Source organism: Ambystoma mexicanum, chromosome 10 (genome assembly GCF_040938575.1).
Source record: "Ambystoma mexicanum isolate Mex_15411 chromosome 10, UKY_AmexF1_1, whole genome shotgun sequence".
In the NCBI taxonomy this organism is placed as follows: domain Eukaryota; kingdom Metazoa; phylum Chordata; class Amphibia; order Caudata; family Ambystomatidae; genus Ambystoma; species Ambystoma mexicanum.
In genome coordinates, this window is record NC_090932.1 from 118,952,236 (window position 1) to 118,979,463 (window position 27,228).

The following is a 27,228-nucleotide window of genomic DNA, read 5'->3' on the forward strand; positions in this document are numbered from 1 at the left end:
TACCCTTTTAAGCCAGCACATCTTTAGAGCAAATGAAGTATAAACCTAATTCAGAAGGCCAGAACCATTCTTGCCAGGGACATCAAATAAAACAAAATGATCTATGTGACTATTGGTTTGCACATGGCTGTTTCTACAATTAAGCAATAAGCCTGAGCCGCAGGGGCATTACTGAGTCAGGTAATGCCCGAGCGAAAGCCAATCACAGTGTTTGTTACATTCTGATTGACCCTCATCGGGGTTCTAATGTCGAAACAAAAATGAACTCTCCTTTTAGCTGACAAAAGAAATATTTTAAAAGAATCCTTGGGGACAAATTGACCAAAAGAAATGCAATCAACCATGCGCAGAGGTTACTTCTTGTTTTACTTGGGTTCATTTGAGAAATAGTCAGGATACCTTATTTCCAAAGGTGATTTGCACTTCTGCAGGGTAGTGCAGCACAAATGATGCATTCACCCCCACCCCCTCCCCACTCTTCCAACACTAATGAATGGCAAGCTCACAGCACTCGCATTGGAACTGGGAGCCCATTTCACCACGATGGGCCCTTCAAGCCTCTGTCATTGTGAAATGTGTAGATTAAAAATATGTATTCCTGCTTGAGGGAGTGGACTGTGTAGTGGCTAGTCGTTGGGTTGTGATGTCATAGCTTATTACACATCTAGATCACCAGTGGAATATTCTCCTTGGGGTATTTCAGGAGTACCAGTTGGAGGTGGCCAACATGGGTAATAGGCACCAGTAGTTATTGTGGGTCCTAATCTGTACCTGTCAGCAGAGGCTTGTAACATGAACCAATTAAGGGGGTAATTCAGAGAATTTAGCGCACAAGTGGTGCACGCGGCTGGCGCACAGTGTGCGCGTGCGATTGTCTGCGCCAGCCGCGTGCGCTAAAATCCATGTCCGTGCACAGCGTATTCATGGATTTTAGCTACCAAAACCAGCCGTGGCGCACAGTGGCGCAGCAACCCTGCAGCAGTGCCAGTTCCGCCCCCAAGAACGCCCCTAGCGCAGGGAAAAGCCATCAAAATCCCCAATCCAGCGCAAAGGGCTGCGCTAACCCTGTACCAGTATACATGGCCGCCACACAGCACACCGCAAGCGGGGAACGTGTATTACTGGGGTGCGCGGGGAGTTTCACACGTGATTGGCCCTGTGCAGTGGGGTACGTGTATTACTGGGGTTCGCGGGAAGTTTCACACACGAAAGGGCCCTGTGCGAGTGGGGTACGTGTATTACTGGGGTTCGTGGGAAGTTTCACACGCGATTGGCCCTGTGCGAGTGGGGTACATGTATTACTGGGGTTTGCGGGAAGTTTTACACGAGAAAGGTCCATGTGCGAGTGGGGTACGTGTATTACTGGGGTTCGCGGGACGTTTTACACGCGAAAGGGTCCTGTGCGAGTGGGGTACGTGTATTACTGGGGTTCACGGAAAGTTTTACACGCGAAAGGGCCCTGTGCGAGTGGGGTACGTGTATTACTGGGGTTTGCGGGAAGTTTCACACGCGATTGGCCCTGTGCGAGTGGGGTACGTGTATTACTGGGGTGCGTGGGAAGTTTTACACGCGAAGGGCCCTGTGCGAGTGGGGTACGTGTATTACTGGGGTTCGCGGGAAGTTTCACATGCGATTGGCCCTGTGCGAGTGGGGTACATATATTACTGGGGTTCGCGGGAAGTTTCACACGCGAAGGGCCCTGTGCGAGTGGGGTACGTGTATTACTGGGGTTCGCGGGAAGTTTCACATGCGATTGGCCCTGTGCGAGTGGGATTCGTGTATTACTGGGGTTCGCGGGAAGTTTTACACGCGAAGGGCCCTGTGCGAGTGGAGTACATGTATTACTGGGGTTCGCGGGAAGTTTCACACGCGAAGGGCCCTGTGCGAGTGGGGTACGTGTATTACTGGGGTGTGCGGGAAGTTTTACACGCGAAGGGCCCTGTGCGAGTGGGGTATGTGTATTACTGGGGTTCGTGGGAAGTTTCACACGCGATTGGCCCTCTGCGAGTGGGGTACGTGTATTACTGGGGTTCGCAGGAAGTTTTTCATGCGAAGGGCCCTGTGCGAGTGGGGTACATGTATTACTGGGGTGCGTGGGAAGTTTTACACGCAAAGGGCCCTGCGCGAGTGGGGTACGTGTATTACTGGGGACGCGGGAAGTTTCACACGCTTAGGGCCCTGTGCGAGTGGAGTACATGTATTTCTGGGGTTCCCGGGAAGTTTCACACACGTAGGGCCCTGTGCGAGTGGGGTACATGTATTACTGGGGATCGCGGGAAGTTTCACACGCGAAGGGCCCTGTGCGAGTGGGGTACGTGTATTACTGGGGTATGTGGGAAGTTTTACACGCGAAGGGCCCTGTGCGAGTGGGGTATGTGCATTACTGGGGTTTATGGGAAGTTTCACACGCGATTGGCCCTCTGCGAGTGGGGAACGTGTATTACTGGGGTTCGCAGGAAGTTTTTCATGCGAAGGGCCCTGTGCGAGTGGGGTACATGTATTACTGGGGTGCGTGGGAAGTTTTACACGCAAAGGGCCCTGCGCAAGTGGGGTACGTGTATTACTGGGGACGCGGGAAGTTTCACACGCTTAGGGCCCTGTGCGAGTGGGATACATGTATTACTGGGGTTCATAGGAAGTTTCACACGCGAAGGGCCCTGTGCGAGTGGGGTACATGTATTACTGGGGTGCGTGGGAAGTTTTACACGCGAAGGGCCCTGTGCGAGTGGGGTACATGTATTACTGGGGTTCGCAGGAAATTTCACACGCGATTGGCCCTGTGCGAGTGGGGTACGTGTATTACTGGGGTTTGCGGGAAGTTTTACACGCGAAAGGGGCCTGTGAGAGTGGGGTACGTGTATTACTGGGGTTTGTGGGAAGTTTCACACGCGATTGGCCTTGTGCGAGTGGGGTACGTGTATTACTGGGGTTCGTGGGAAGTTTCACATGCGAAAGGGCACTGTGCGAGTGGGGTACATGTATTACTGGGGTTCACAGGAAGTTTCACTCGGGATTGGCCCCGTGCAAGTGGGGTACGTGTATTACTAGGGTTCGCGGGAAGTTTTACACGCGAAAGGGCCCTGTGCGAGTGGGGTACGTGTATTACTGGGGTTTGCGGGAAGTTTTACACGCGAAAGGCCCCTGTGCGAGTGGGGTACCTGTATTACTGGGGTTCACGGAAAGTTTTATACGCAAAAGGGCCCTGTGCGAGTGGGGTACGTGTATTACTGGGGTTTGCGGGAAGTTTCACACGCGATTGGCCCTGTGCGAGTGGGGTACGTGTATTACTGGGGTGCGCGGGAAGTTTTACACGCGAAGGGCCCTGTGTGAGTGGGGTACGTGTATTACTGGGGTTCGTGGGAAGTTTCACATGCGATTGGCCCTGTGCGAGTGGGGTATGTATATTACTGGGGTTCGCGGGAAGTTTCACACGCGAAGGGCCCTGTGCGAGTGGGGTAAGTGTATTACTGGGGTTCGCGGGAAGTTTCACACGCGATTGGCCCTGTGCAAGTGGGGTTCGTGTATTACTGGGGTTCGTGGGAAGTTTTACACGCGAAGGGCCCTGTGCGAGTGGAGTATATGTATTACTGGGGTTCCCGGGAAGTTTCACAGGCGTAGGGCCCTGTGCGAGTGGGGTACATGTATTACTGGGGTTCGCGGGAAGTTTCACACGGAAAGGGCACTGTGCGAGTGGGGTACGTGTATTACTGGGGTGTGCGGGAAGTTTTACACGCGAAGGGCCCTGTGCGAGTGGGGTATGTGTATTACTGGGGTTCGTGGGAAGTTTCACACGCGATTGGCCCTGTGCGAGTGGGGTACATGTATTACTGGGGTTCGCGGGAAGTTTTTCAGGCGAAGGGCCCTGTGCGAGTGGGGTACGTGTATTACTGGGGTTTGCGGGAAGTTTTTCATGCGAAGGGCCCTGTGCGAGTGGGGTACATGTATTACTGGGGTGCATGGGAAGTTTCACACGTGATTGGCCCTGTGCGAGAGGGGTACGTGTATTACTGGGGTTCGCGGGAAGTTTTTCATGCGAAGGGCCCTGTGCGAGTGGGGTACATGTATTACTGGGGTGCGTGGGAAGTTTTACACGCGAAGGGCCCTGCGCGAGTGGGGTACGTGTATTACTGGGGTTCGCGGGAAGTTTCACACGCTTAGGGCCCTGTGCGTGTGGGATACATGTATTTCTGGGGTTCATGGGAAGTTTCACATGCGAAGGTCCCTGTGCGAGTAGGGTACATGTATTACTGGGGTGCGCGGGAAGTTTTACACGCGAAGGGCCCTGTGCGAGTGGGGTACGTGTATTACTGGGGTTCGCGGGAAGTTTCACACGCGATTGGCCCTGTGCGAGTGGGGTACGTGTATTACTGGGGTTTGGGGGAAGTTTTACACGCGAAAGGGCCCTGTGAGAGTGGGGTACGTGTATTACTGGGGTTTGTTGGAAGTTTCACACGCGATTGGCCTTGTGCGAGTGGGGTACGTGTATTACTAGAGTTCGCGGGAAGTTTTACACGCGAAAGGGCCCTGTGCGAGTGGGGTACGTGTATTACTGGGGTTCGCGGGAAGTTTTACACGCGAAAGGGCCCTGTGCGAGTGGGGTACGTGTATTACTGGGGTTCACGGAAAGTTTTACACGCAAAAGGGCCCTGTGCGAGTGGGGTACGTGTATTACTGGGGTTTGCGGGAAGTTTCACACGCGATTGGCCCTGTGCGAGTGGGGTACGTGTATTACTGGGGTGCGCGGGAAATTTTACACGCGAAGGGCCCTGTGCGAGTGGGGTACGTGTATTACTGGGGTTCGCGGGAAGTTTCACATGCGATTGGCCCTGTGCGAGTGGGGTACGTATATTACTGGGGTTCGCGGGAAGTTTCACACGCGAAGGGCCCTGTGCGAGTGGGGTAAGTGTATTACTGGGGTTCGTGGGAAATTTCACACGCGATTGTCCTGTGCGAGTGGGGTTCGTGTATTACTGGGGTTCGTGGGAAGTTTTACACGTGAAGGGTCCTGTGCGAGTGGAGTACATGTATTACTGAGGTTCCCGGGAAGTTTCACACGCGTAGGGCCCTGTGCGAGTGGGGTACATGTATTACTGGGGTTTGCGGGAAGTTTCACACGCGAAGGGCCCTGTGCGAGTGGGGTACGTGTATTACTGGGGTATGCGGGAAGTTTTACACGCGAAGGGCCCTGTGCGAGTGGGGTATGTGTATTACTGGGGTTCGTGGGAAGTTACACACGCGATTGGCCCTGTGCGAGTGGGGTACATGTATTACTGGGGTTCGCTGGAAGTTTTTCACGCGAAGGGCCCTGTGCGAGTGGGGTATATGTATTACTGGGGTGCATAGGAAGTTTTACACGCGAAGGGCCCTGTGCGAGTGGGGTACGTGTATTACTGGGGTTCGCAGGAAGTTTCACACGCGATTGGCCCTGTGCGAGTGGGGTACGTGTATTACTGGGGTTTGCGGGAAGTTTTACACTCGAAAGGGCCCTGTGAGAGTGGGGTACTTGTATTACTGGGGTTTGTTGGAAGTTTCACACGCGATTGGCCTTGTGCGAGTGGGGTACGTGTATTACTGGGGTTCGTGGGAAGTTTCACATGTGAAAGGGCACTGTGCGAGTGGGGTACGTGTATTACTGGGGTTCACAGGAAGTTGCACTCGCGATTGGCCCCGTGCAAGTGGGGTACGTGTATTACTAGAATTCGCAGGAAGTTTTACACGCGAAAGGGCCCTGTGCGAGTGGGGTACGTGTATTACTGGGGTTCGCGGGAAGTTTTACACGCGAAAGGGCCCTGTGCGAGTGGGGTACGTGTATTACTGGGGTTCACGGAAAGTTTTACAGGCAAAAGGGCCCTGTGCGAGTGGGGTACGTGTATTACTGGGGTTTGCGCGAAGTTTCACACGCGATTGGCCCTGTGCGAGTGGGGTACGTGTATTACTGGGGTGCGCGGGAAGTTTTACACGCAAAGGGCCCTGTGCGAGTGGGGTACGTGTATTACTGGGGTTCGCGGGAAGTTTCACATGCGATTGGCCCTGTGCGAGTGGGGTACGTATATTACTGGAGTTTGCGGGAAGTTTCACACGCGAAGGGCCCTGTGCGAGTGGGGTAAGTGTATTACTGGGGTTCGTGGGAAATTTCACACGCAATTGTCCTGTGCGAGTGGGGTTCGTGTATTACTGGGGTTCGTGGGAAGTTTTACACGTGAAGGGCCCTGTGCGAGTGGAGTACATGTATTACTGGGGTTCCCGGGAAGTTTCACACGCGTAGGGCCCTGTGCGAGTGGGGTACATGTATTACTGGGGTTTGCGGGAAGTTTCACACGCGAAGGGCCCTGTGCGAGTGGGGTACATGTATTACTGGGGTATGCGGGAAGTTTTACACGCGAAGTACCCTGTGCGAGTGGGGTATGTGTATTACTGGGGTTCGTGGGAAGTTTCACACGCGATTGGCCCTGTGCGAGTGGGGTACATGTATTACTGGGGTTCGCGGGAAGTTTTTCACGCGAAGGGCCCTGTGCGAGTGGGGTATATGTATTACTGGGGTGCATAGGAAGTTTTACACGCGAAGGGCCCTGTGCGAGTGGGGTACGTGTATTACTGGGGTTCGCGGGAAGTTTCACACACTTAGGGCCCTGTGCGAGTGGGGTACATGTATTACTGGGGTTCGTGGGAAGTTTCACACGCGAAGGGCCCTGTGCGAGTGGGGTACTTGTATTACTGGGGTGCGCAGGAAGTTTTACACGCGAAGGGCCCTGTGCGAGCGGGATACGTGTATTACTGGGGTTCGCGGGAAGTTTCACACACGATTGGCCCTGTGCGAGTGGGGTACAGGTATTACTGGGGTTTGTGGGAAGTTTTACACGCGAAAGGGCCCTGTGAGAGTGGGGTACGTGTATTACTGGGGTTTGTGGGAAGTTTCACACGCGATTGGCCTTGTGCGAGTGGGGTACGTGTATTACTGGGGTTTGTGGGAAGTTTCACATGCGAAAGGGCCCTGTGCGAGTGGGGTACGTGTATTCCTGGGGTTCACAGGAAGTTTCACTCGCGATTGGCCCCGTGCAAGTGGGGTACGTGTATTACTAGGGTTCGCGGGAAGTTTCACAGGCGAAGGGCCTGTTCGAGTGGGGTACGTGTATTACTGGGGTGCGCGGGAAGTTTTACACGCGAAGGGCCCTGTGCGAGTGGGGTACGTGTATTACTGGAGTTTGCGGGAAGTTTCACACGCGATTGGCCCTGTGCGAATGGGGTACCTGTATTACTGGGGTTCGTGGGAAGTTTTACATGCGAAAGGGCCCTGTGCGAGTGGGTACGTGTATTACTGGGGGTTAGCGGGAAGTTTCACTCGCGATTGGCCCTGTGCAAGTGGGGTACGTGTATTACTGGGGTTCGCGGGAAGTTTCACACGCGATTGGCCCTGTGCGAGTGGGGTACGTGTATTACTGGGGTTCGCGGGAAGTTTCACAGGCGAAAGGCCTGTTCGAGTGGGGTACGTGTATTACTGGGGTGCGCGGGAAGTTTTACACGCGAAGGGCCCTGTGCGAGTGGGGTATGTGTATTACTGGGGTTCGCAGGAAGTTTCACACGCGAAGGGCCCTGTGGGGTTCGTGGGAAGTTTTACACGCAATTCCGCTGTCAGAGCGGGTACGCATATCTAGTGAGGTGCACGGGGAGTCCCACACATGAATTGGCAGTGCGGGACCTCCCAGGTGTGCCCTCCAACCCATCCACGGCCCCTGCAGCCAACCCACAACACAGGTGACTACCCTGCACACCTGGCCATGTCCCCCAGCCAGCACACATGTCACCTTCCACTAGTGATCACCAACTCATGTCCCTCTGTACCCCCACCCCCCATCAGTCAGGGGTACCTGCCAGCAGGCACCCACTCATGTCCCTCTGCACCCCACCCCCCAGGAGTGAGGGGCAGCTGCCAGCAGGCCCCACTCATGTCCCACACATGTCCCCCAGCACCCCCACCCCCCAGCAGTGAGGGGGACCTGCCAGAAGGCCCCCACTCATGTCCCACACATGTCACCCAGCACCCCCACCCCCCAAGCAGTGAGGGGCACCTGCCAGCAGGACCCCACTCATGTCCCACACATGTCCCCCAGCACCCCCACCCCCCAGCAGTGAGGGGCACCTGCCAGCAGGCCCCCAATCATGTCCCCCTGCACCCCCACCCCCCAGCAGTGAGGGGCACCTACCAGCAGGCCCTCACTCATGTCCCACACATGTCCCCCAGCACCCCCACCCCCCAGCAGTAAGGGGCACCTGCCAGCAGGCCCCTGCTCATGTCCCACACATGTCCCCCAGCACTTCCACCCCCCAGCTGTGAGGGGCACCTGCCAGCAGGCCCCCACTCATGTCCCCCTGCACCCCCACCCCCCAGCAGTGAGGGGCACCTGCCAGAAGGCCCCCACTTATGTCCCACACATGTCCCCCAGCACCCCCACCCCCCAGCAGTGAGGGGCACCTGCCAGCAGGCCCCCACTCATGTCCCATACATGTCCCCCAGCACCCCCACCTCTCAGCAGTGAGGGGCACCTGCCAGCAGGCCCCCACTCATGTCCCCCTGCACCCCCACCCCCCAGCAGTGAGGGGCACTTTCCAGCAGGCCCCCACTCATGTCCCACACATGTCCCCCTGCACCCCCATACCCCAGCAGTGAGGGGCACCTGCCAACAGGCCCCCACTCATGTCCCATTCATGACCCCCACCCACTCACCCACCCAGCAGTGACATGCCCATCTCATGACACAAACCAAAAGTCAACTATGCACATCAACACATGTCCATCTCACACACACACACACACACACAGGTTGCCATTGATTGAGTAAACCCACATGTCAACATGCATGAACCCAATGAGTGAATCCCACACATTGAAGTAAAAGATCAAAATGTATTAACATGAAAACCAATTGAAAGTACTTAAAGCATAAAATAATGGCAAATATGAAATGAAATGCATGTCCAAATAAAAATAAAAAAATTCCTCAAAAAAATCCAAGTCCAAAAGAAAAATGGCAAAACCTCTCTGTCCACCAAATCCATTGATCCATGTTGAAATGAAATTAAAATGTCCAAATAAATTGAACGTCCAACTATGTACAATACAATTTTCAAGGGTCCATGAGCCCAACGAAAAAAATAAAACCTATCTAATAACCTACCTAACCTACCTAACTAAAAAGCTATTTACAAAAGTGTGGGGCATAGTCCAAAAGCCCCAAATTAAAAAAAATAAAAGGAAACCTAACACTATAAACTATTTACAATGGTGACGGGCAAGTCCTGCGGCTCACTCATTGATGTTTTCGGCCAGGGCATCATCGAACTCCATGTCTATTTACTGGAGGCGGGCCTCTGTCCTGGCCCCGAGGCACTCATGGCCTGTTCCAACTCCCTGCGAGTCGCCTCGAGGCACTCTGCCCGCCTCAACGCCCGACGCTTGGAGAACTCCGCCCTGACCATGGCCCGCCACCGCTCCGCACCTATACACTGGCCCAACCGCAGCCACACAGAAGACACATCCATTCCAGGGTCCTCCTGCCCTCTGGCCGATGCCTGCCCCCCTGATGTCGATGGCCCCGAGCCATCCTTGCTCCCACCTAGAGCCTGCTCCTGCTGCAGCTGCTGCTGTCCATGTGCCCTGTCCGTTGATGCCTGCACATCCTCCATCAGCTGGTCTCCAGTTGTGGTGTCCACCCCTTCTGGACTGCCGACTCCCGACTGTGGCAGGGATGTGCTGACTGTGGTGGTCAGGCCAGGTCCACAGGGGGCCCTGGTGGAATCTGTGCCGGAAGACGGCAGCGAGAACGACTGACGCATAGTCTCCACAGAGGAGGAGAGGTCCGCCAGAGTGCGCGTCACATGTAGGAACCCACCAACCAGGGCCCCTCCCAACAGTGCCACGTCGCGACGCTGCTCTTCGTGATGGCGTGCGTTCTCTGCCCAGGAAATGCATGTCATCACGAATGTCATGCGTGCGCAACGCGACACCAATCAGGACGGAGCCCATACGTTCATGGAACCCCTCGTCTGCAGGTAGTGGAGAGGCAGCTGACATGGCACTCTCCCCTACCTGCGGACGGGCCTGGGACGGGGCCTCCCTGCTGGTGCATGGTGGTGCAGTCACAGGGTCAAGGACAGGGACATGCACAGGCCCCTCTGCGGTGACCTGTGCTGCCTCCTGACCCTGGCCCTGGACTGCACCACTTGCACCAGTGGTACTACCCTCACCAGGCCCCATGTGCGGCTCAGTAGCGGGCTCCTCCTTCTCTTTGGAGACCACCAACCTGGATGTCTCTGTACCGTCTTCCGCCATTGCAAGCCCCTGTGGGGGCTCACCCGGCCCTTCCACCACAGCCGTAGTGGCAGACGCAGCACCAGCCCCCTCACTCCCGGATGATGGCAAGTCTTGGGAGGGTGGCTGAGCCTTGCGTCGCCGCCCAGTGGAGGCATCCCCGCCGCTTGGCTCCACAGCGCCGTCTCTGCCCTCTTCTTCACTTGATGCTGCGTAGGGGGAGACATAGAACACAAGCATCAGGGTACAGTACAATATTCCCCTAGACAGGAAGCAATAACACATGAGTGGCAGTGTCTAACATCAATTCCATCCTGTCCCTCCACAACACATTGGTGAATGCACGCAACACACATGCATAAACAGGCATGGCGCCTGCAATCAACGTCAGCATCCATGTACAAGGGCCTCTATTAATCAAAATGTTGCCTTCAAACTCACATGCATCCTGGCTCACACTGATCCCATGCACACACATCACCGGAGGGTCATGCATCATGCCTTGTACACCACAGACACAGTGGATAGACACAGTGCATACAACGGTGACCGCACCGCATGAGTGAATCTACACATCATCACAGACATGTGTCATGAATCCATGGCGTATCGAAGTCACAGACACACTTCTCAGACACACACACATGTGCACCATACATGTACATGACAGCAGCACCCATCGATCACACCCCCACCATGTGCAAGATCAGAAACTGGCATGCTTTCATGTGTGCATTTGCCTTACAGCTCCCCATGTAGCATTGGAACTCATGCACCAACCATGTGGTTCGCACATTACTGGTCTCACATGCATTACCATGATGTCCCTGCACACACACATCCATACATGGCCCATGTCACACATACAGGCAAGTATCAGACTACCAGCACACTGCAACATGCCCTGTCTCGCACACCAATGCTTGGCCACTTACCGCTCAACTCCAGACGGGTCTTCCTCTGAAGGATCTGGGCATGGAGCGCTGGGCATTCGTGTTCCAGGACCCTCATCTGGATGTCACTCATGCTGACCCGGCCCCCCTCCGCGAGGCGCCGGGCCTTGTGGAGGGTCCTGGACCTGAAATCCTCCCAACGCTTCTTGATGTGCTTGATGTCGTGGGTTGCCAAACCCTCCGCGTTGATGGCAACCACTACATCGTCCCAGATCCTCTCCCGTCCTTACTTGTTGGCGCGTGATGTTCCGAAGAGGGCATCATAATGCCCCAGGACATGCTCCACCAGGACACCAACTTCCTTCACACTGAAGCTGATGGCCCTCTGCCTCTCTGGCTGGGGGTCGCCAGTGGTCTCAGATGGTGTTTTCCCCGACATGGCGACCCCCAAGGCAGGCGTGGGTGGGCAACTGGGTCCTGGGGCTGGGCTGTGGAGCGATGGTATCCCAGTCGGGAGTCTTCTGTTCCAGCAGGGGTGGACACAGCAACTGGAACCCTGGCTGACGTGCAGGCACCAAATAGCAGTAAAGGTGGGCAGCAGGCAGTCAGGCAGCAGCAGATTGCGGGTGGGAGCGTGCTCGGGACTCTGAGGGGCAGTAATTTGGCCTTCTGGGCAGGAGCGTAGTCTTCCGTGTGTTTTTGCATGGCCAGCTTGATACGGAGTGATTTGGCATGTGAAAATCTTGCACGTCAGCGTGTAATTCGAGGAAAGGGCGTTCGCATGTAAGCGCGTCAGCACACGTATGCGGTTTCATTGGACCAAAGGTCATTAGCGCGTAAGCGCTTCTGTGACGTGACCCGCACAGGCTTTTCCCTCGTGATGTGGCATCGCGCGTGGAAAAACTGCACGTCCACGTGTGGATGCGTGTATTCCGAGGAAAGGGCCTACGCGCGTAAGTGATGTGACGCGCGCGGGCCTTTCCATCAACACGGGTGTATGTTCATCGTACATGTCCAAAAAATGCATGTCCAAGTGTCAGCTCGTGTAATTGGAGGAAAGAGCCTTAGCGTGTACACGCGTATGTGACGTGTACGTGTGGGCCGGTTTAAAAGCTACGTGTCGGACGCCATTTCCTTGTACGTGCTTTTCGTGGAGAGCGAGTGGGTGAATTCTGTACTTCTTGTCGGTTCACACGCGATTACTTCACAGCGTTTCAAGTTTGTACTCCCTGTTACCTCTGACAGCTTTTTTTCTGATTTTTTGTTGGGCCTGTTTCCTCAAACAGCGTTCACTTCTTCTTTTGTCCTATCTCCTCCGACAGCGTACCATTTTTCTTTTGGCGGGGGCGTTGCCAAAGCGCACACGGGCGTATTTTTCACATTCTTTTTCCAGGCAGACGGTGAGTCGTGCATGTATTTACCAATTGTGCTTGCCCCTTCAGAGGTCATTGTAGGCTGCGTGTATTACGCCTACGCCTATTTTTGTGTTTCTGGGTGCCACAGCGTAGTGCGGGTACATTTTTCACGCACGTGGTCTACGAGGGGTTGCGTGCACGTTATTTATTGATTTTGGGCTGCCTGTGCATTGTGTGACCCGTCATCTTCCCCCAGGGGTCACAGACAGCCTTGTTAGAGCACTAAGGTACGAATTTCATCTAGTACCCTACCCCTTTGACCCCCAATTGCCCAGGACAATTGTTTACTGCAACTCCCCTACGCACAACAACATCAGTGCCATGGTTGGGAGGCGACCAAGCGGTAAGGGAGGCAAAGGTGGCCGACCTTCAAAAGGTGGCCGTGGTGGGCACGGTAGGGGACGTGGCTGGGATTTGCAGGGTGCCCCTATACCCCCATGTGTGGAGGACCAATCAGGGACACCCATGCCCCCCCCCCATGGTTGAGGAAAACGTGGCTGACACCATCCCAGCTCAGCCCTTGTTGGACCAGCCCATTGTGGCACCTGACCTGGCACAGGAAAACTCCCAGGCTGACTTCCAGGTCAGCAAGTCTAGGCCACGTGTGGCGGTGCAAGTTGTTGTCACCAAGCCACGTGGATCTGGGGCAGCTATGTCATCTGCTGCCCCGAGTAGGCAGGGTGGGGAGGCTGCAGGGGCAGCTGCAGCTCCATCTGCCCCAGCTCTGACTCTCCCAGCCAGGACAGTGTCGGTCAAGGTCCATCAAACTGACATTCCCCCTGCCAACATTACCCTGCAACCAATGCCTGGAACAAGACCTATGGTCATTGTGCATTCCCACACTCCTACTACCCAGTCCACCAGTGCTTCTGCACCTACTGACCAGAGCGGCGTCAGCCACTCTGGCTCCGCTCCACCTTTAAAGAAGAGGAAGAAGGGTGCTCTGGCATGACAGGCTGAGACCCCAGACATGGCTACACACATTCCGGCACGTCAAGGAAGCCTTGCTTTAATGACCCGGAACTTGATGCACTTGTGTCCTATGTGTCGGCACATAGCATGAAATGCTGGTGACTGCAGGGTCCAAGACCACAACTGGTCAATGTAAGGCACACTGGCAGATCATCGCCGACCACATAAGTGCCCCAGGATTTGTGAGGCGCACAGCTGATGATTGCTACAAGCAGTGGAATGACCTGAAACGCAGAGCAAAGAACAAGCTGGCCTCAAATCATGCCGCTACTCTGGTGACTGGAGGTGGGTCTCCACCAGAGGACAACAAACTCACTGAACATTAGTCTGTTGCTGGGGCCTTCGTCACAGAGGAACAGATCCAAGGCGTGGGAGAACTACCTGATTACGATGCATTGTCTGGTGAGTGCCCATGCGTGTGCGTGTAATCCATGTGTATGTTGTTTGGGTGACGGGTTCAGATTCAGTGCCAGGTGAGGGTGTGTGCACCTGAGTGGTATGGGTCACCCATGTGCTTCCTCCCATACATTCACGTGCCTTGGATTTGGGTATGACTGTATCCCTTCTGGCCACAGTTGCCTATTAAGCCCACATTTGTGCACTTTACCTTGAACTGTTGTCTTGCAACTACATTGGTCTGATTTAGTAAGTCTTCATTCATGCTGATTGTTTGCACTCTCCCCTTTTTGCTAGACAATTTTATGCCCTACTGCGACATATGTGATATGCTTCAATCATTGTTTACAGGCCACACTGGGGCACTATTATTACCTGGTTATGTTAATGATTACACCATTCAGGCTGATGGAGTATTGGCCTGCATAAAAATTATTATAAGGGGCTGTTTGCATGTGGAACATGACAGATGTTTCCTGTGAGGTCAAAGTGACCAACCTTTGATCAGCCCACAATGACAGTATTTTTGGACACTGGATGTGTTTCAGTGTGTGGCACACGCATATTTTGAAACACTATTCAGCATTAATCTTCTTATCATGTCGATGCCACATGGATGTGTGACAGTACTCAATCACTGACATATTGCTGTAGTTTTGTACTTTACCATGGATATGCTACATGACATCTGTGTGGTAGCATGTGTCATGTATGTGTATTGGACATGCCACTCACAGCCTGATGTGTGATGCCTGTGCTACCCAACATGCTACAAATGTGTTGCTTTGCCATCTTGCTCTCCCCACTGTCTGCCTTTTTGACTCCACTTCCAACTCTTTGACAGTGCATGCATGGCAGGGTTATAGTCATGTGGGACATGTGTTGATCATGCACTGGATCTGTGGCTTGTCACGGCCTATGTGTGTGCTATGGTGCTCATGCCTGTTTCCATTTGTTGTCTTTAATGTTTTTGCAGGTGATGACGCACTTGATGCTGTTGAGGTTGAGGAGATGGTGCAGACCCAGGAGGAATCTCTGGCACGACCGGGCACCAGTAGGGGATGTGGTGTGGTGGTGGGTGAGAACCCAATGTTACTGCTGGCCATACTCTCCAGGGGTGTCTCTGGGTGCACCTCGCCAAACCTCTATTCGGGTGCTGAATCGGATGATGAGACTTATGTGCCGTTGCAGGTAAGTATTTCTGGCAGGGATTCTGTTCTGTCCAACTCACCTGCACCAGGGGAAGAACCCTCTATGGGGATGTCAGTGTTGGTAGGTCCGCCTTTGGCGGTTACGTATGCAGGGTCACATTCCACAGCATCTGATCCTGTTCCTGGGCCAGCAGATCAGAGGGGGAATGCAGTCCTGCAGCCTCAGGCAGTGCCAGCACAGCAAGGTGCAGATCGCCTTGCCCCAAACAGGTGTGGTGCCCGTCGACGCGGTGGCCGTGCGCCACCAGGCAATACTGTATGGGAAAACTCCATGTACGGTATTGCAACCCAACAGGCAGCATCAGTAGAAATGATGGCTCAGGCAATGGAGAGAGTGGCCACTTCCATTATGCCCCCTGAAAGGCAGATTGAGCAACAACAGCAGGCAACAGACTCCATTTGCCAATCACACAGGGAAGACATGTTGGCGTCCAACAGGGACCGAAGGGCAGCACTGGAGACTCTGCGCCAATCAATATCAATAAAGTCCCAGGCCCACAGGGAAGCCCTGAGGGAAGAACTACATACCCTCAGGCAGACTCGCGTTGACCTTGGGGCTTCCACTAATCTTAGGGCACAACAGCAGCTGGAGCAGCTCACACGTTCTCTCTCAGCTGAGATGCAGGCAACACGTGAGGAGATCCAGGCATCACGCGAGGCCATGCGTGCAGAAATGCAGGCAATCCATGAGGTGCTGCATGGGGATCTCCGCACATTAATCCTCCAGAATCAGACCTTCCAGACCTGCATGCTTGCTGCCATGGAGGACCATACCCGGGCTTTGCGTGGGCTGCCTCCCATAGTGCCACCACCTCCTGATACAGCAGCAGAGGGTGAGGAGAGCGACAGCAGTTCTCCCACAATGGCATAGCCGTGCAGGCCATGAGCCCAAGGAGGTATTTTTTTCCGCAACATCCACGCAGGTGGGTGTTGGTGTGCACCCTGTCCTCGAACCTCCTGGGTGGCCTCTCCCACCCCCACTGGCCCCCACATGGCCATTTTTTTTTTTTTTTTTTAACAGTGTGTTGCCTTGTGTGGCTCCCGTGGGCATCCACTGTATTCCAGCTGGGCACATGCAGGCTTGTCCTGAGTTTGGGTTAGATGCTTGGGTTCGTGAGACACACACCCCTCCTGCTTCCCGTTACCATGGGCTTGCAAAGGGTGTGACCAAGTGACAGTGAATTACACAGTGACATTGGTCTCCCATGAGCTGTGTGGGCAGTCTGTAGTCAATACTGTGTAGACATTCCTATTAGATATTGTTGTTGTTTTCTACACTGCATGGTGTATTGATATGTGCTTGTGCATCCTTGTCTTCCTCCTAATTTGCAGGTTCCTTCCTCATGTCTTCACAAGGCCGTCTACTTTGCAGATGGAGTACACTGAGACATTTGCGTGGCAGTAACACTGTACAGATGGAACGGGTCGATGTGCTGGCGTATTCAGGTTGTAAGACTTGCACTACTTTGAATTTGTACTGTCATATTTTGCCACTGTTTCATCCTGTGTTTCTGTATTGTGTTGCTGGTAAGTATTTGTTCATGTGTGCTGTTTCTTATTGATTACTGGGAGCATATTGTCTGTGGCCTGTTTCCATTTCGGACAGTGCACTTTGTGACACTTGTGTCATGTGTTGTGCATTCATTTGGTTGCTTTCACATTGCATGACATGCCATGGTGTGTTGGGTAGCTGAGATGGGGAGGGATTGGGTGACATGACACTATTTTCATGTTGTATTTTGCAAGGGGGTAGTCATTCATGCAACATGAATGTGTGTCTTTTTATCACACATCATTGGTTGTGTTTAAGTAGGTAGGGATGCACACAATGTAGCACTTCCAGGTGACCAATCTCAGGCTGGTATGGTAGTGACAGTTGACTGTCCCTTATGTCATCATCATTGATTGTCAGCTGGTATGTGCCAGGGCTGTGTGCACTCCGCAGGGGTGTGATTTTAGGTGAAGTAATTGGCCACCAGCTGTGTATGGCTGCCTCACCACGTGCCCTTTCCCCTCCCATGCGCAGCGGGCGTGCATGTGGTTGGGGATGTGGGGGCACTACCATGTCCACCGGCAGGCCCTGGTGTGTTGCAATGTTGTGCAGGAGACATGCTGCCAGTATGATCCTGCACACTACTGGGGAAGCGTATAGTAGCTGCCCACCAGAACGGTCAAGGGAGCCAAAGCGTGACTTGAGCACTCCGAATTTGTGCTCCACTATGCCCCGGGTTGCAATATGGGCTGTGTTGTATCTTACCTCGGGTGGCGTGGTGGGGTTCCAAATTGGTGTCATCATGTGGGTGCTCAGAGGGTAGGCACTGTCCCCTGGGGAGGTGATGATGGGTATCATTAGTGGGGTTGTGACATTACTCAGTATCTGACATGCATGCATGTGCAGAGGCATTTATACTCACCGAGCAGCCATGTATCGCCATGCCGCCCAGCTTCTAGGTCCCGGTTTAGGGTTGACATTCTGTAAATGAAACTGTCGTGGGTGGACCCTGGATAGCTGGCATATACTGAGGTGATGATTCCCTTGGCATCACATACTACCTGGACGTTGATGGAATGCCAGTGCTTGCGGTTTCTGTAGATGTGCTCAGATGCCCTGGGGGGATGTAGATCCACATGGGTGCAATCAATGGCACCTAGCACTTTGGGGAATTGTGCCACCCCGTAAAAATCCTGGATGGCAGCCTGCCTTTCTGCAGGTGTTCTGGGCAGGTATATGTGCCTGCGTACTGATGGGCTTGCAGTCATGATGGCCAGCACCTGGTGTAGGCAGCGTGACTGCGTGGCCTGTGACACCCCCCCGACTATAGCAGTTGTCTGCTGAAATGATCCAGTGGCCAAGAAGTGCAGTACATTGAGGACCTTCTCCAGGGGGGCTGAGTGCTTGGGAGCACAGGGTGGGTGATGTGAGGTCATCCTCCCACTCACTGACCAGGTCGAGTATTATGTGAGCTGGAAACCTGTACCTCCCATACACCTGGTCATCAGGCATCCCAAAAAGGTTGGTTCTGGGTGTAAAAATTCTGGGCCTGACTATCCTCCTCCTCCTCCTGCGGTATCCCACGACCACTGCTGCTAGGAATGGTATATTCATCCTGGAATCTGAGCTTGTTTGTTTGCGCGCACTTTTATGCTGCGCGGGACCACGTACACCTGCTTCCTGCTGGCGTACGTGTTTCCGGATTAGCGTGTATTTTTTGGCGCACGCCTTAATCCCGTTCGATTCCATGAATACGTGTTTTGAACGTGCGTGTGGGCGTTCCGCGCATTTGCCTCCTGTACTTCCCCCGTGACGCCCACATTTTCACGCGTTGTTCCCCATTCCGCGTGTCACGCCCCCTGTTCCACCTACTTTTGTTGTGTGCGCCGCGCTATGTGCGATTTCCCTGTGCGCGTAGCGCATGCTGTTTGGAGACGTGTGCGCCAGCATGTGCCACGCAGAATTTTGGCACACATCCTGGGATTTACACGCGCACGGACTTCACTGAATCGCTGTGCGCGGGTTTCGCTGCGATTTTCGCACTTGCGCTGCAATTCGCACGCTTTCGCACGCTTGTGCTGAAAATTTCAGCGCACATTAATTCCATTAATCGATTTGTAAGAGTTATTTATGTGTCAGCGTTCACTGCATGGTTCCTTACTGTGTCACCTGAGGTACAGAACCAAGAGATCACAAATTTGGCGATGAGTGGGCAACTGACTTTCTGAGTTGTGACTGCTGCACAGGGAGTAATGGAATTCCTTGACCATAATCCCCCAGAAGGAAGGGCCCATGCCCCAGGGCTTGTTAATTATTGGCTGGGTATTTTGAGTGGTATTGGCGCTAGCGGTTTGCTCCTGTGTGTATTGGAGAATGAACCGTGGAGCTTAAAGCAGTAAAACGTTGGCGTTCGATTCTTCCTTACGCAGCTCCTGTTGCTCCGGTGTTTAAAAGACTTGTGATGAAGATGTGCGAAGGAGAGCCATTCGCTGAGCACGCCGTTGACTGTGTTGAACTGCAAAGCAGTGATGGAAGGAGATAGGGACCATTGCGTAGGACCAGTGGTCGAAGTGGGCAGGAGCGGTTGGGAGCGTTGCTCCTCTACATTTAAAAAATAAATGGTTGCCGTTCCTATACTTTTATGAAGAAAAAAAAAAAAAACAGTTCTGGATGGTTTCGTTTCAAATAAAAGTGTAGGAAAAAGTTGAAACTTGCACTTCAGTGCACTGCACTGAACAATCCCTTAAACAGCAGGGGGCCGATTCATGGAATTTCGGCATTAATCGTGCAAGGGTCACGTCCCGAGAAGGACACTGCACGAGCCTGTGTGCAGAAGAAAAAATGAGCGCCCCGCGTGTTCATGGAATTGTTCACACAAAGTAACCGTATTCGCAAGTCACGGCTTGAACGCCCCTGACACCCCCACACGCAAACCAGAAATCTGCCATATCAGCTACCTTTGCATGCTCCACCGGGCGCAAATACACACACCCTTCAAACAGTGGGTGGGGTGCCTATGCGGGGTTCCCTGTAACTGTATTCAGCACCCCGAGAACATGCATATAAAAAATCATAACTCAGCAATAACTTGGGAAATCTGCATGCAAACCCACGTAAAACGTTCCTGCACTCCGCTATACTGCTTACGCGCACCCCTAAATTACATTGGATTCCTGATTGAGTACACGCACCCTAAAATCCGACATGAGACCCCACCCTGTGCGCTGAAAATCCTACGCGCAAGTGTACTTACACCTGCCTTTGGGTGGTGTATCGTATGAAGGACTTGCATGGCCATTTTCAAGCCCAGACGTTGCGCAATCAAATCCATGAATATGTGTTGTGTCGCGCAATAGTGGGCGTGCGAGGGACTGCCTGCAGGCCGTCGCACAGAACGCCCACTTTTTTGCAAGTTCTTCCCCATTTTTGGTGTTGCGCCCGCTTGCCAGCCTTCCGCACAGGTCACGCCCACGCTCTGCTCGGAGTCTCGTGCAAGGCCTTTGAAAGCTCACATAGACGTGCCGAGCCAGTGCAACCCCAGGGAAAGTACCACGCATTTGGTTCCATGAATGAACAAAGGCGGATTTGCACGCAGTTGGGCATGCAGGTGCCCTATTTTCTGCACAGACAATTCCATGAATCGGCCTCCAAGTGTGTTTGTTTGGGGGTTGGAAATGGGGTTTGTGAGGAGCCGTGGCAGGCCAGCAGGGAACATAGTTCCTCTATTTCGACCACTGTGTAGGACCGGAAGTAAAAGCTCAAGGAGAACGACGACTGAAACAGAGTACAGTGCATGGGAGTGATGAGGAGGTGCTACAGAGCAACCGCTGAAGGGAGTCCGAGGAGAACGAGGAGAAGGAGTGTCCACTGGCTGAGCAAAACTTTCGGAAGTACTGCATGGGCCATGAAGACAAGGGCTGTCCCTGGACCGGGCAGAACTTTCAGAGGAAGAGATGTTCTACTGGTTTTCACTGTTTGGAGGATGAAGGGAAGTTGGCGGCTGCACTGGGTTTTTGCTTAGTATGTGGGACAGTTATTGATTTGCAGAGCGATCGCTATGCGATCGCTATCTTTCGATTTTGCAGGCACTAGATCCTGATTTACTAAAGCTGTTTGAAAAGATTACATTGAAACGTGTCTCTGAGGGTTAATGTGGGGGGTAGTTGTGCAAATAAGTATAGTGATATCAAAGTTATGTCTAGTTTAGTTTCTACTGCAGTAGTTAAGTTTAGTTCAGTGAGTTTTAGGATTTAGCTAAATATTCTTTGGATGTTCTTATTGGTCTATAGTGCTGTAGTTGTGCACAAGTATGTGTGCATAAGTAGAATCAGGGCATAATACATTTGTCATAATTTTACGTGGGGGTGGAAATGCGTACACATTTAGCATTAGAAGGCTACGAGGCATCTGTAATCTATTTACTAGGTTTCACGTATGTCTCTTGTTGTGAGAGAAAGGAAGGCGGGTTCAGTGAACCTGCTGAGGCAACATGTGAATTGAACATACGTTTCAATCGTGATCCTGTGCACAGTTGAAGGAATAAAGAAGACTTACCCCAAGCTATATCTATGTCACGATTCCCAGCATGGTTCCTTAACGTGTTGCCTGAGGTACAGCACCAAGAGACCACAACCTAATGCCATCAGGAATGCAGCAGTTCAGGGACGTCATTTCACCAAAATGCCAGGGGTAGCAGACGTGACATCACATGACCCTTGACCTCTGATGACATCACAGAAAGTGATGTCATTTGACCCCACCCCGAAGTGATATCACGGGGACCTTTCACCCGTTGACAAAACAGTAAGTGGCGTCACATAGCATTATTCCTAAACACACTACGAAAAAGATGGTTACGATATCATTATAATGTGATATACATTTCATACAAGAATGGATCGCCATATGTATCATTTAGATCAGTGTGTTTAGGCCCATATTACCAAATTACTTTGAATGCAAGCAGATGTCCATGGCCAAATGATAAAGATGTGGTATTAAATAGCACTTAAGCTTAAGCGCTTTATGTAGAACAACTATACATACAATATCACCCAACCTGTGTTGATATTCATTTATCGACCTCAGAAAGATTAAAGGCTGAGTTGAGGTGTTTAAGAACAGACTAAATCAGCGGCTCATCTACTAATGAGTCTAGAAATTATTGTAAAGAATTCTAGAAAGACACATTTTCTGATATTCCCATTCTTTCTCATTTAGGTTCACTGCTGAAAGTGTTAGACTTGTGGAACCCCTGTTCTTTTTTTTTTATTTTCTTTTTTTTAAGAGGCCTGCGCAAGAAAGCCAGCCACCCCAGAAGCAAAGAGCCACATGGTGCTGGCCACAGCCCCAGGACCTTGCATTAATCAAAAAATAAAACAATAAAAAACAGCAAATGTGCAAAGGGGACGAAAAGGGCATCTGAATGCGTGCATCAATGAAATGCACATTAAAATGCCTTTTGTGAATAGGTCATGTTTTTTTGGTGGGACAAACAATGTTTTTATATATTTATTCATGTATTTATTTTTTTTTCATTTATTTTTTTTATTGAAAAACTATAGTTTTTTATCATAAAAGAAAAAAAACTTTTGTTTCAAAACATCAACACAACATAACATGCCTTGACTGTAGACACAGAGAGTTTCAGTTTTACACGCAACCTTCTGAGGCATCAGGCTGGACATCCCTTATAGTTAGGGGGAAACCTCAGGATAGCGTTCAAGTAGTTTACGATCGTGCAAACATATTTGGTGTTTTGTCCGGAAGAAATCAAAAGCCACCAAGTAGACATGTCTCCATCCATGGGGGCGTATTTGCCTAAATGAATAGAACGAAGGTCACCAGTAGCTGGACAATTTAGAATTAAGTGTTTCAAAGTTTCAACCGAGACTGCACAGAAGCGACAAAGGTTATTGTTTACATTGGGCTGATTCCTTTGAAATAGAATTTCCTTCGTATTCAGCGTATTTAAGCGGAAGCGAAGGAATTGTTCACGGTAGTAACGAGTATAACATTGAGTCAGGTAATGAGGCTGGCAACTTAGTTTTTTTTTAGCGTTGCCTAGCCATTGGGAAGCAGCGAGGTTTGTATGTTTTTCAACATTGTCGATCCATGCCCACGCTTCAAATTTGCTTTTGGCCACTTGAGGACGGGAAAATAGATCAAAATTGTTAATATCAGCTGCAGCAATCCACTCTTGAACTCTTATGCTCCATTGATCCAACAGGCAGCTGATTTTGGAGTCGTCAGCGGCGGTGAATATTCTATAAGCTGGCGCACCGCCCACTTCTCTCATTTTACGCCACAGCGCGATGGACTTCCAGATCACATGGGTAAAGAGTGAATTCAGCGATAGTTCATGACGTATCAGTATGATTGGAATACAAATCGGAAGGTTGAGGACACGTCTCCAAAAGAGACCCTCTAATACATTCCAATTTTGCTCTCTTATATTCCATCCCGCTTCTGCACCAAATGTTAAGATAGGAACTACCTTTTGGAGGTAGAACGTTTGTATTTATTTATATACCGAGAGAATAAATACTCTTTTGATCACAAAAGAAAGTATAGCAGATTAGAAATCAGCTTTGATGGGAAGCAGTGAGCTTCTTACAATCAGGTGACTTTGAGTGACATTCCGAGCAGATTGTGGAGGGGAGTAAATGGAACAGTCGTCAGGAACAATACATGGGGGAACATACATAGGTTAAGCACAACCAGCATGAGACAATTTTAAATGCAGGTAGGTGGTACGGCCAGGTGTGTTAGGGATGTGACCATGATGGATGAACTGCTAGAGTGGAGACAGAGAAAGTGAGGGACAGAGGCAGGTTAAAGGCGAGGAAAAATGTTATCTAGAAGTAAGATGAGAGGTAAGTAAGAGTGTAACTTGGAAGCGAGGTGGTTGGCTTTTAGCTTGCTTTTGAACAACTCAGTGTGGTCTGTTTCTCGGATGTCCATGAAGAAACGTCAATGCAAGTGGATCAAGAGGAGAGAAAGAGTGGAAGTGAGAGGAAACACAGGTACGGCGAGGTGCCACAAGGGTAGTCAGAGCTGAGATTACAAGGTGTGTATACTTCTATTGAGGAGTATACTTACAGTGGTGCCTTACCATGGACAGATTTGTGAACCAGGAGAAGAAATCTAAATCTGGCACTTGTGTGAAGCATCATCCACCACACTCGTCGCAGTACAAGGAAGTAGGTGGGAAGTGAGAGAGTTCAAATGCAGGCCTGGTAGTCAAGTTAATGATGTAGTCGAGAGGATAGAAAGCATGGTTGGTGAGACCAAAGAGGATGCTGGCATAGTAGTTAAGTTTATAGAAGACAATAGAGGTGGAGATGCCTGGCAGTGTTAAACATAAGGAGGTGTATGATTTTCCTAATATTTACAAGGATGAGGCGAGCTGCTATTGAAAGTAGCGAAGGTGCGAGATGGGTCATAGATGACTCTGACGTTTCTAGCTGAAGAAGAATAGGGGAGAGTGTCAGGTGGGAACTGGATAGTTAGAGGAAATGATGACAGTATTTGGCAGGGAAGAAGAACTATTTTGTTTTGATAGAGTTTAACATGAGAGAGTTTGAAGCCATTCAATATTTAATGGTAGAGAGACAGTTGGACATTTTGATAGAGAGATCAGATGAGTGTTTAGTAAAAGAGAAGTAGATTTGGGTGTTTGCTGTGAACAGATGGTACAAGAACCCAAAGGAGGAGATGAGAGCCCCAATAGCAGATGTGTAGAATGCACAGAGGAGAAGACCCAAGACAGAGACTTGTGGAGCAGCAACAGTTAGCAGGGTGAGTTGAGAGTCATAATTGTTCCAGGAGACAGCGAACTGGTGAGGTGACAGGTAGGATTCAATCCAGGCAAGTATTTGATTGTGAATCCCAAGAAGAGAGAGTTTATTGAGGAGATAACAGTGACTGTCAGTGTCAAAGGCAGCAGTCAGGTCAAGAAGAATGAAGGTAAAGAAAAGAGTGATTGTCAGTGTCAAAGGCAGCAGACAGGTCAAGACGAATGAAGGTAAAGGATGTGCTGGAGTGCTTAGCAGAGATGATGAAGTTGGAGACATTCATGAGAGCAGTTTCCATTCAGTGACATGAGCTCTGCTTGTATGGGGTCTCAAACGTTGTGGATGTCTATGAAATGCGTAAGATAATTGAACACAACCCTTTCAAGCACTTTAGAGTAGTGCAGAAGGAGAGACATGGGTAAGTTAGCTGGTAGGTTCGAGACAGCCCCTTGCTTTTTTAGGAGAGTGATGAACGTGGCCTTTTTAAAAATAGAGAGAAATCAAGGAGAGTCGAAGAACAGGTTTAAGAGTTCAGTGCAGTGAGACGCCACCAAAAAAGTGATAGGCTTAACTTGGTGAGGAGCAAGACAGTTTGATGAGGCAAAAGTAGGGTTAGCTTTCATCAGTATGCTGCCTTTAATGTATAGATATGTTATATGTCGTTTCCAAGATAAAGACCTCATAACATTGCAATACTACACGACTTAGTGATACTCATTTAAGTAACATCGGAGGGATGGCCGTATCCATCATGAATGGTTGACATGTTGGCCTTTCTGAGGTTATTGACCATCAGCATTGGACTATCCTTATTATAACATGTGTATCCTCAGTGGTTGTTATGGAAGAACACTCAGCAGGATGAAACGTCATACATACCAAATGCATTATTCTTTTCCAACCCAATAGCCTTTTTAGGTGTTCATGTCTGTCATGTTTTTTATGTCTGTTATGAATTATAAACCTCAATAATACTTACTGTATTGGCCCCAAATGATGAAAGGCAGAGGCCTGCCTGACATATCACTTGGTCTGCTGGTTTGACATGGAATATTAACCTTGACCAAATCAGCTTTAATCATTTTCAGGTTCAGACAGATATAAGGGATATTCTTACCCAGATTCCAACCTGTGACCTGCAGAATGCACGTAGATCTATGCAGGTGGTGCATTCACCCACTGAGATGTCTTACTGAAGCGTTTAATGTGCTGTTTGATTTGGAGAGAAAAATTTAAGACGCACAGGACTACTCTTCCTCTTGCTAGCCCCTATGTTCAGCTACTCTCCACGCCTCCTTTTCCACTAACCATTCTCTTTCGTCCTGTAGCCTTTGAAGTTATTTTGTGTAGAATCATCCTGACCCTGCTCGAACTTCTCCCGAATTTCCTTGAGGTCAATGCCACTTAAAAAAGATTCAGGAGAGTTTGGCCAAGAAGTAGCATCTGCGGAAACTCGCAAACCTACACGAATCACACCTGAGAAAGATTGCACAGGATTACAGTTAATATATCATGGAGGAAAATCAATGTATTTTGGGGGAATTTATCAACATATACGGTTGCTTTGTTCCTGCAAACCGTTGAAGTGTTTGCAAATTCAGTAACATTCAGAGCACATACCTTTTCACAGTAACCCTGTTAGACATTATTAACATCACTTCAGAAAAATATGTGCCTTAAAAGGGTTGGTACGTTACCAGGTTTTGTGGAATGGTGGTCACTGGCTGCCCGTCACTCAAGTAAAAGGTTTCTGTGTAGTCACTGGCGATAAGATCCCTACAACAAGAACACACAAGTTTTAGACCAGCCTGCCCTGGTGTCCAAAAGAAGCCTGCATCATTTAACCAAGGTGTAGGCACCAGAGGGCATCTGTTGGCAGACGCAGCGGAAGAGGTGCACGAACATTGAGGTGCCCATCCACCAATACACGTGTGGCAAAAAGAACCAACCAAGCAAATCTTCCAATGTATTTCCAAGGCCCTAATAATGTATTATAAGAACGAGAACAAGCCCCTTTGGTGCAGCACTTGCAGCCAAGGTCTTGAGGATTCTGAACACTGTAAGTAACTCTTCTGACGAACACCAAACTCCATGCTGCCATTGTCTGGATCCACGAAGCAGAAGACGCTAGTTGGAACTCCCCATAATGTATGGACTTTATCATTTGCAGGCAGATGAATGCATCAGATGCTTTCACCAACTGAGCTGTCTCAAAAGGGTCCCTTGGACTTACGCAGTCTTTTCCAGATGGAGGATCTGTTTTTCTCCTTCCAAGTTCAATTCGTACTGCACAACATCTGGATACCTCGCCTGAAAATGAAAGATGGATTGATTTTATGAACATTCAGTAACTGTTGTCATGGTAGTTTTCAGAAATAGGTTGGAATCCTAACAAATTCCTAACAAATTCATGAAAGCAGTCTGCTTTAATGACTTTGATATCCGATTTGAGTAGGGCATTCTATATGGTGCCACATTTATTACATTTTTGTATATCATATAGGGTTTTTTTCTCACCTAATTCCTTGGCTTTGATAACTTTGTTTGGATTGAGAACACGACTTAAATGTTCAAGTTTAACTACACAGCTTGTGTTCCCGTAAAATTCCCACATGTATGGGAGTTTCAGGTAGTTGCACTTAGGCACATGTGCATCATCATGCTCTAGTGCATGGATGCCAGTAGGAACAGGATGTCACATGGTGCAGACGTATAGCACTACATCCTTTAGACAATGAGTAGGGGCA

The 27,228-nt window shown here is 50.7% G+C and overlaps 1 protein-coding gene across 1 annotated transcript in view; it reads right to left on the minus strand.

Moving 5' to 3' along the window:
- Positions 1–27,228, minus strand: part of LOC138493140 (zinc metalloproteinase-disintegrin-like ohanin) — a 415,575-nt gene that overhangs the window by 363,274 nt on the left and 25,073 nt on the right. The window contains exons 3-4 of the mRNA XM_069620331.1: positions 26,715–26,791; positions 26,179–26,257 (exon numbers count right to left, since the gene is read on the minus strand). Of these exons, the coding sequence (XP_069476432.1) occupies positions 26,179–26,257; positions 26,715–26,791 (156 nt within the window). The remainder of the gene's footprint in view (positions 1–26,178; positions 26,258–26,714; positions 26,792–27,228) is intronic.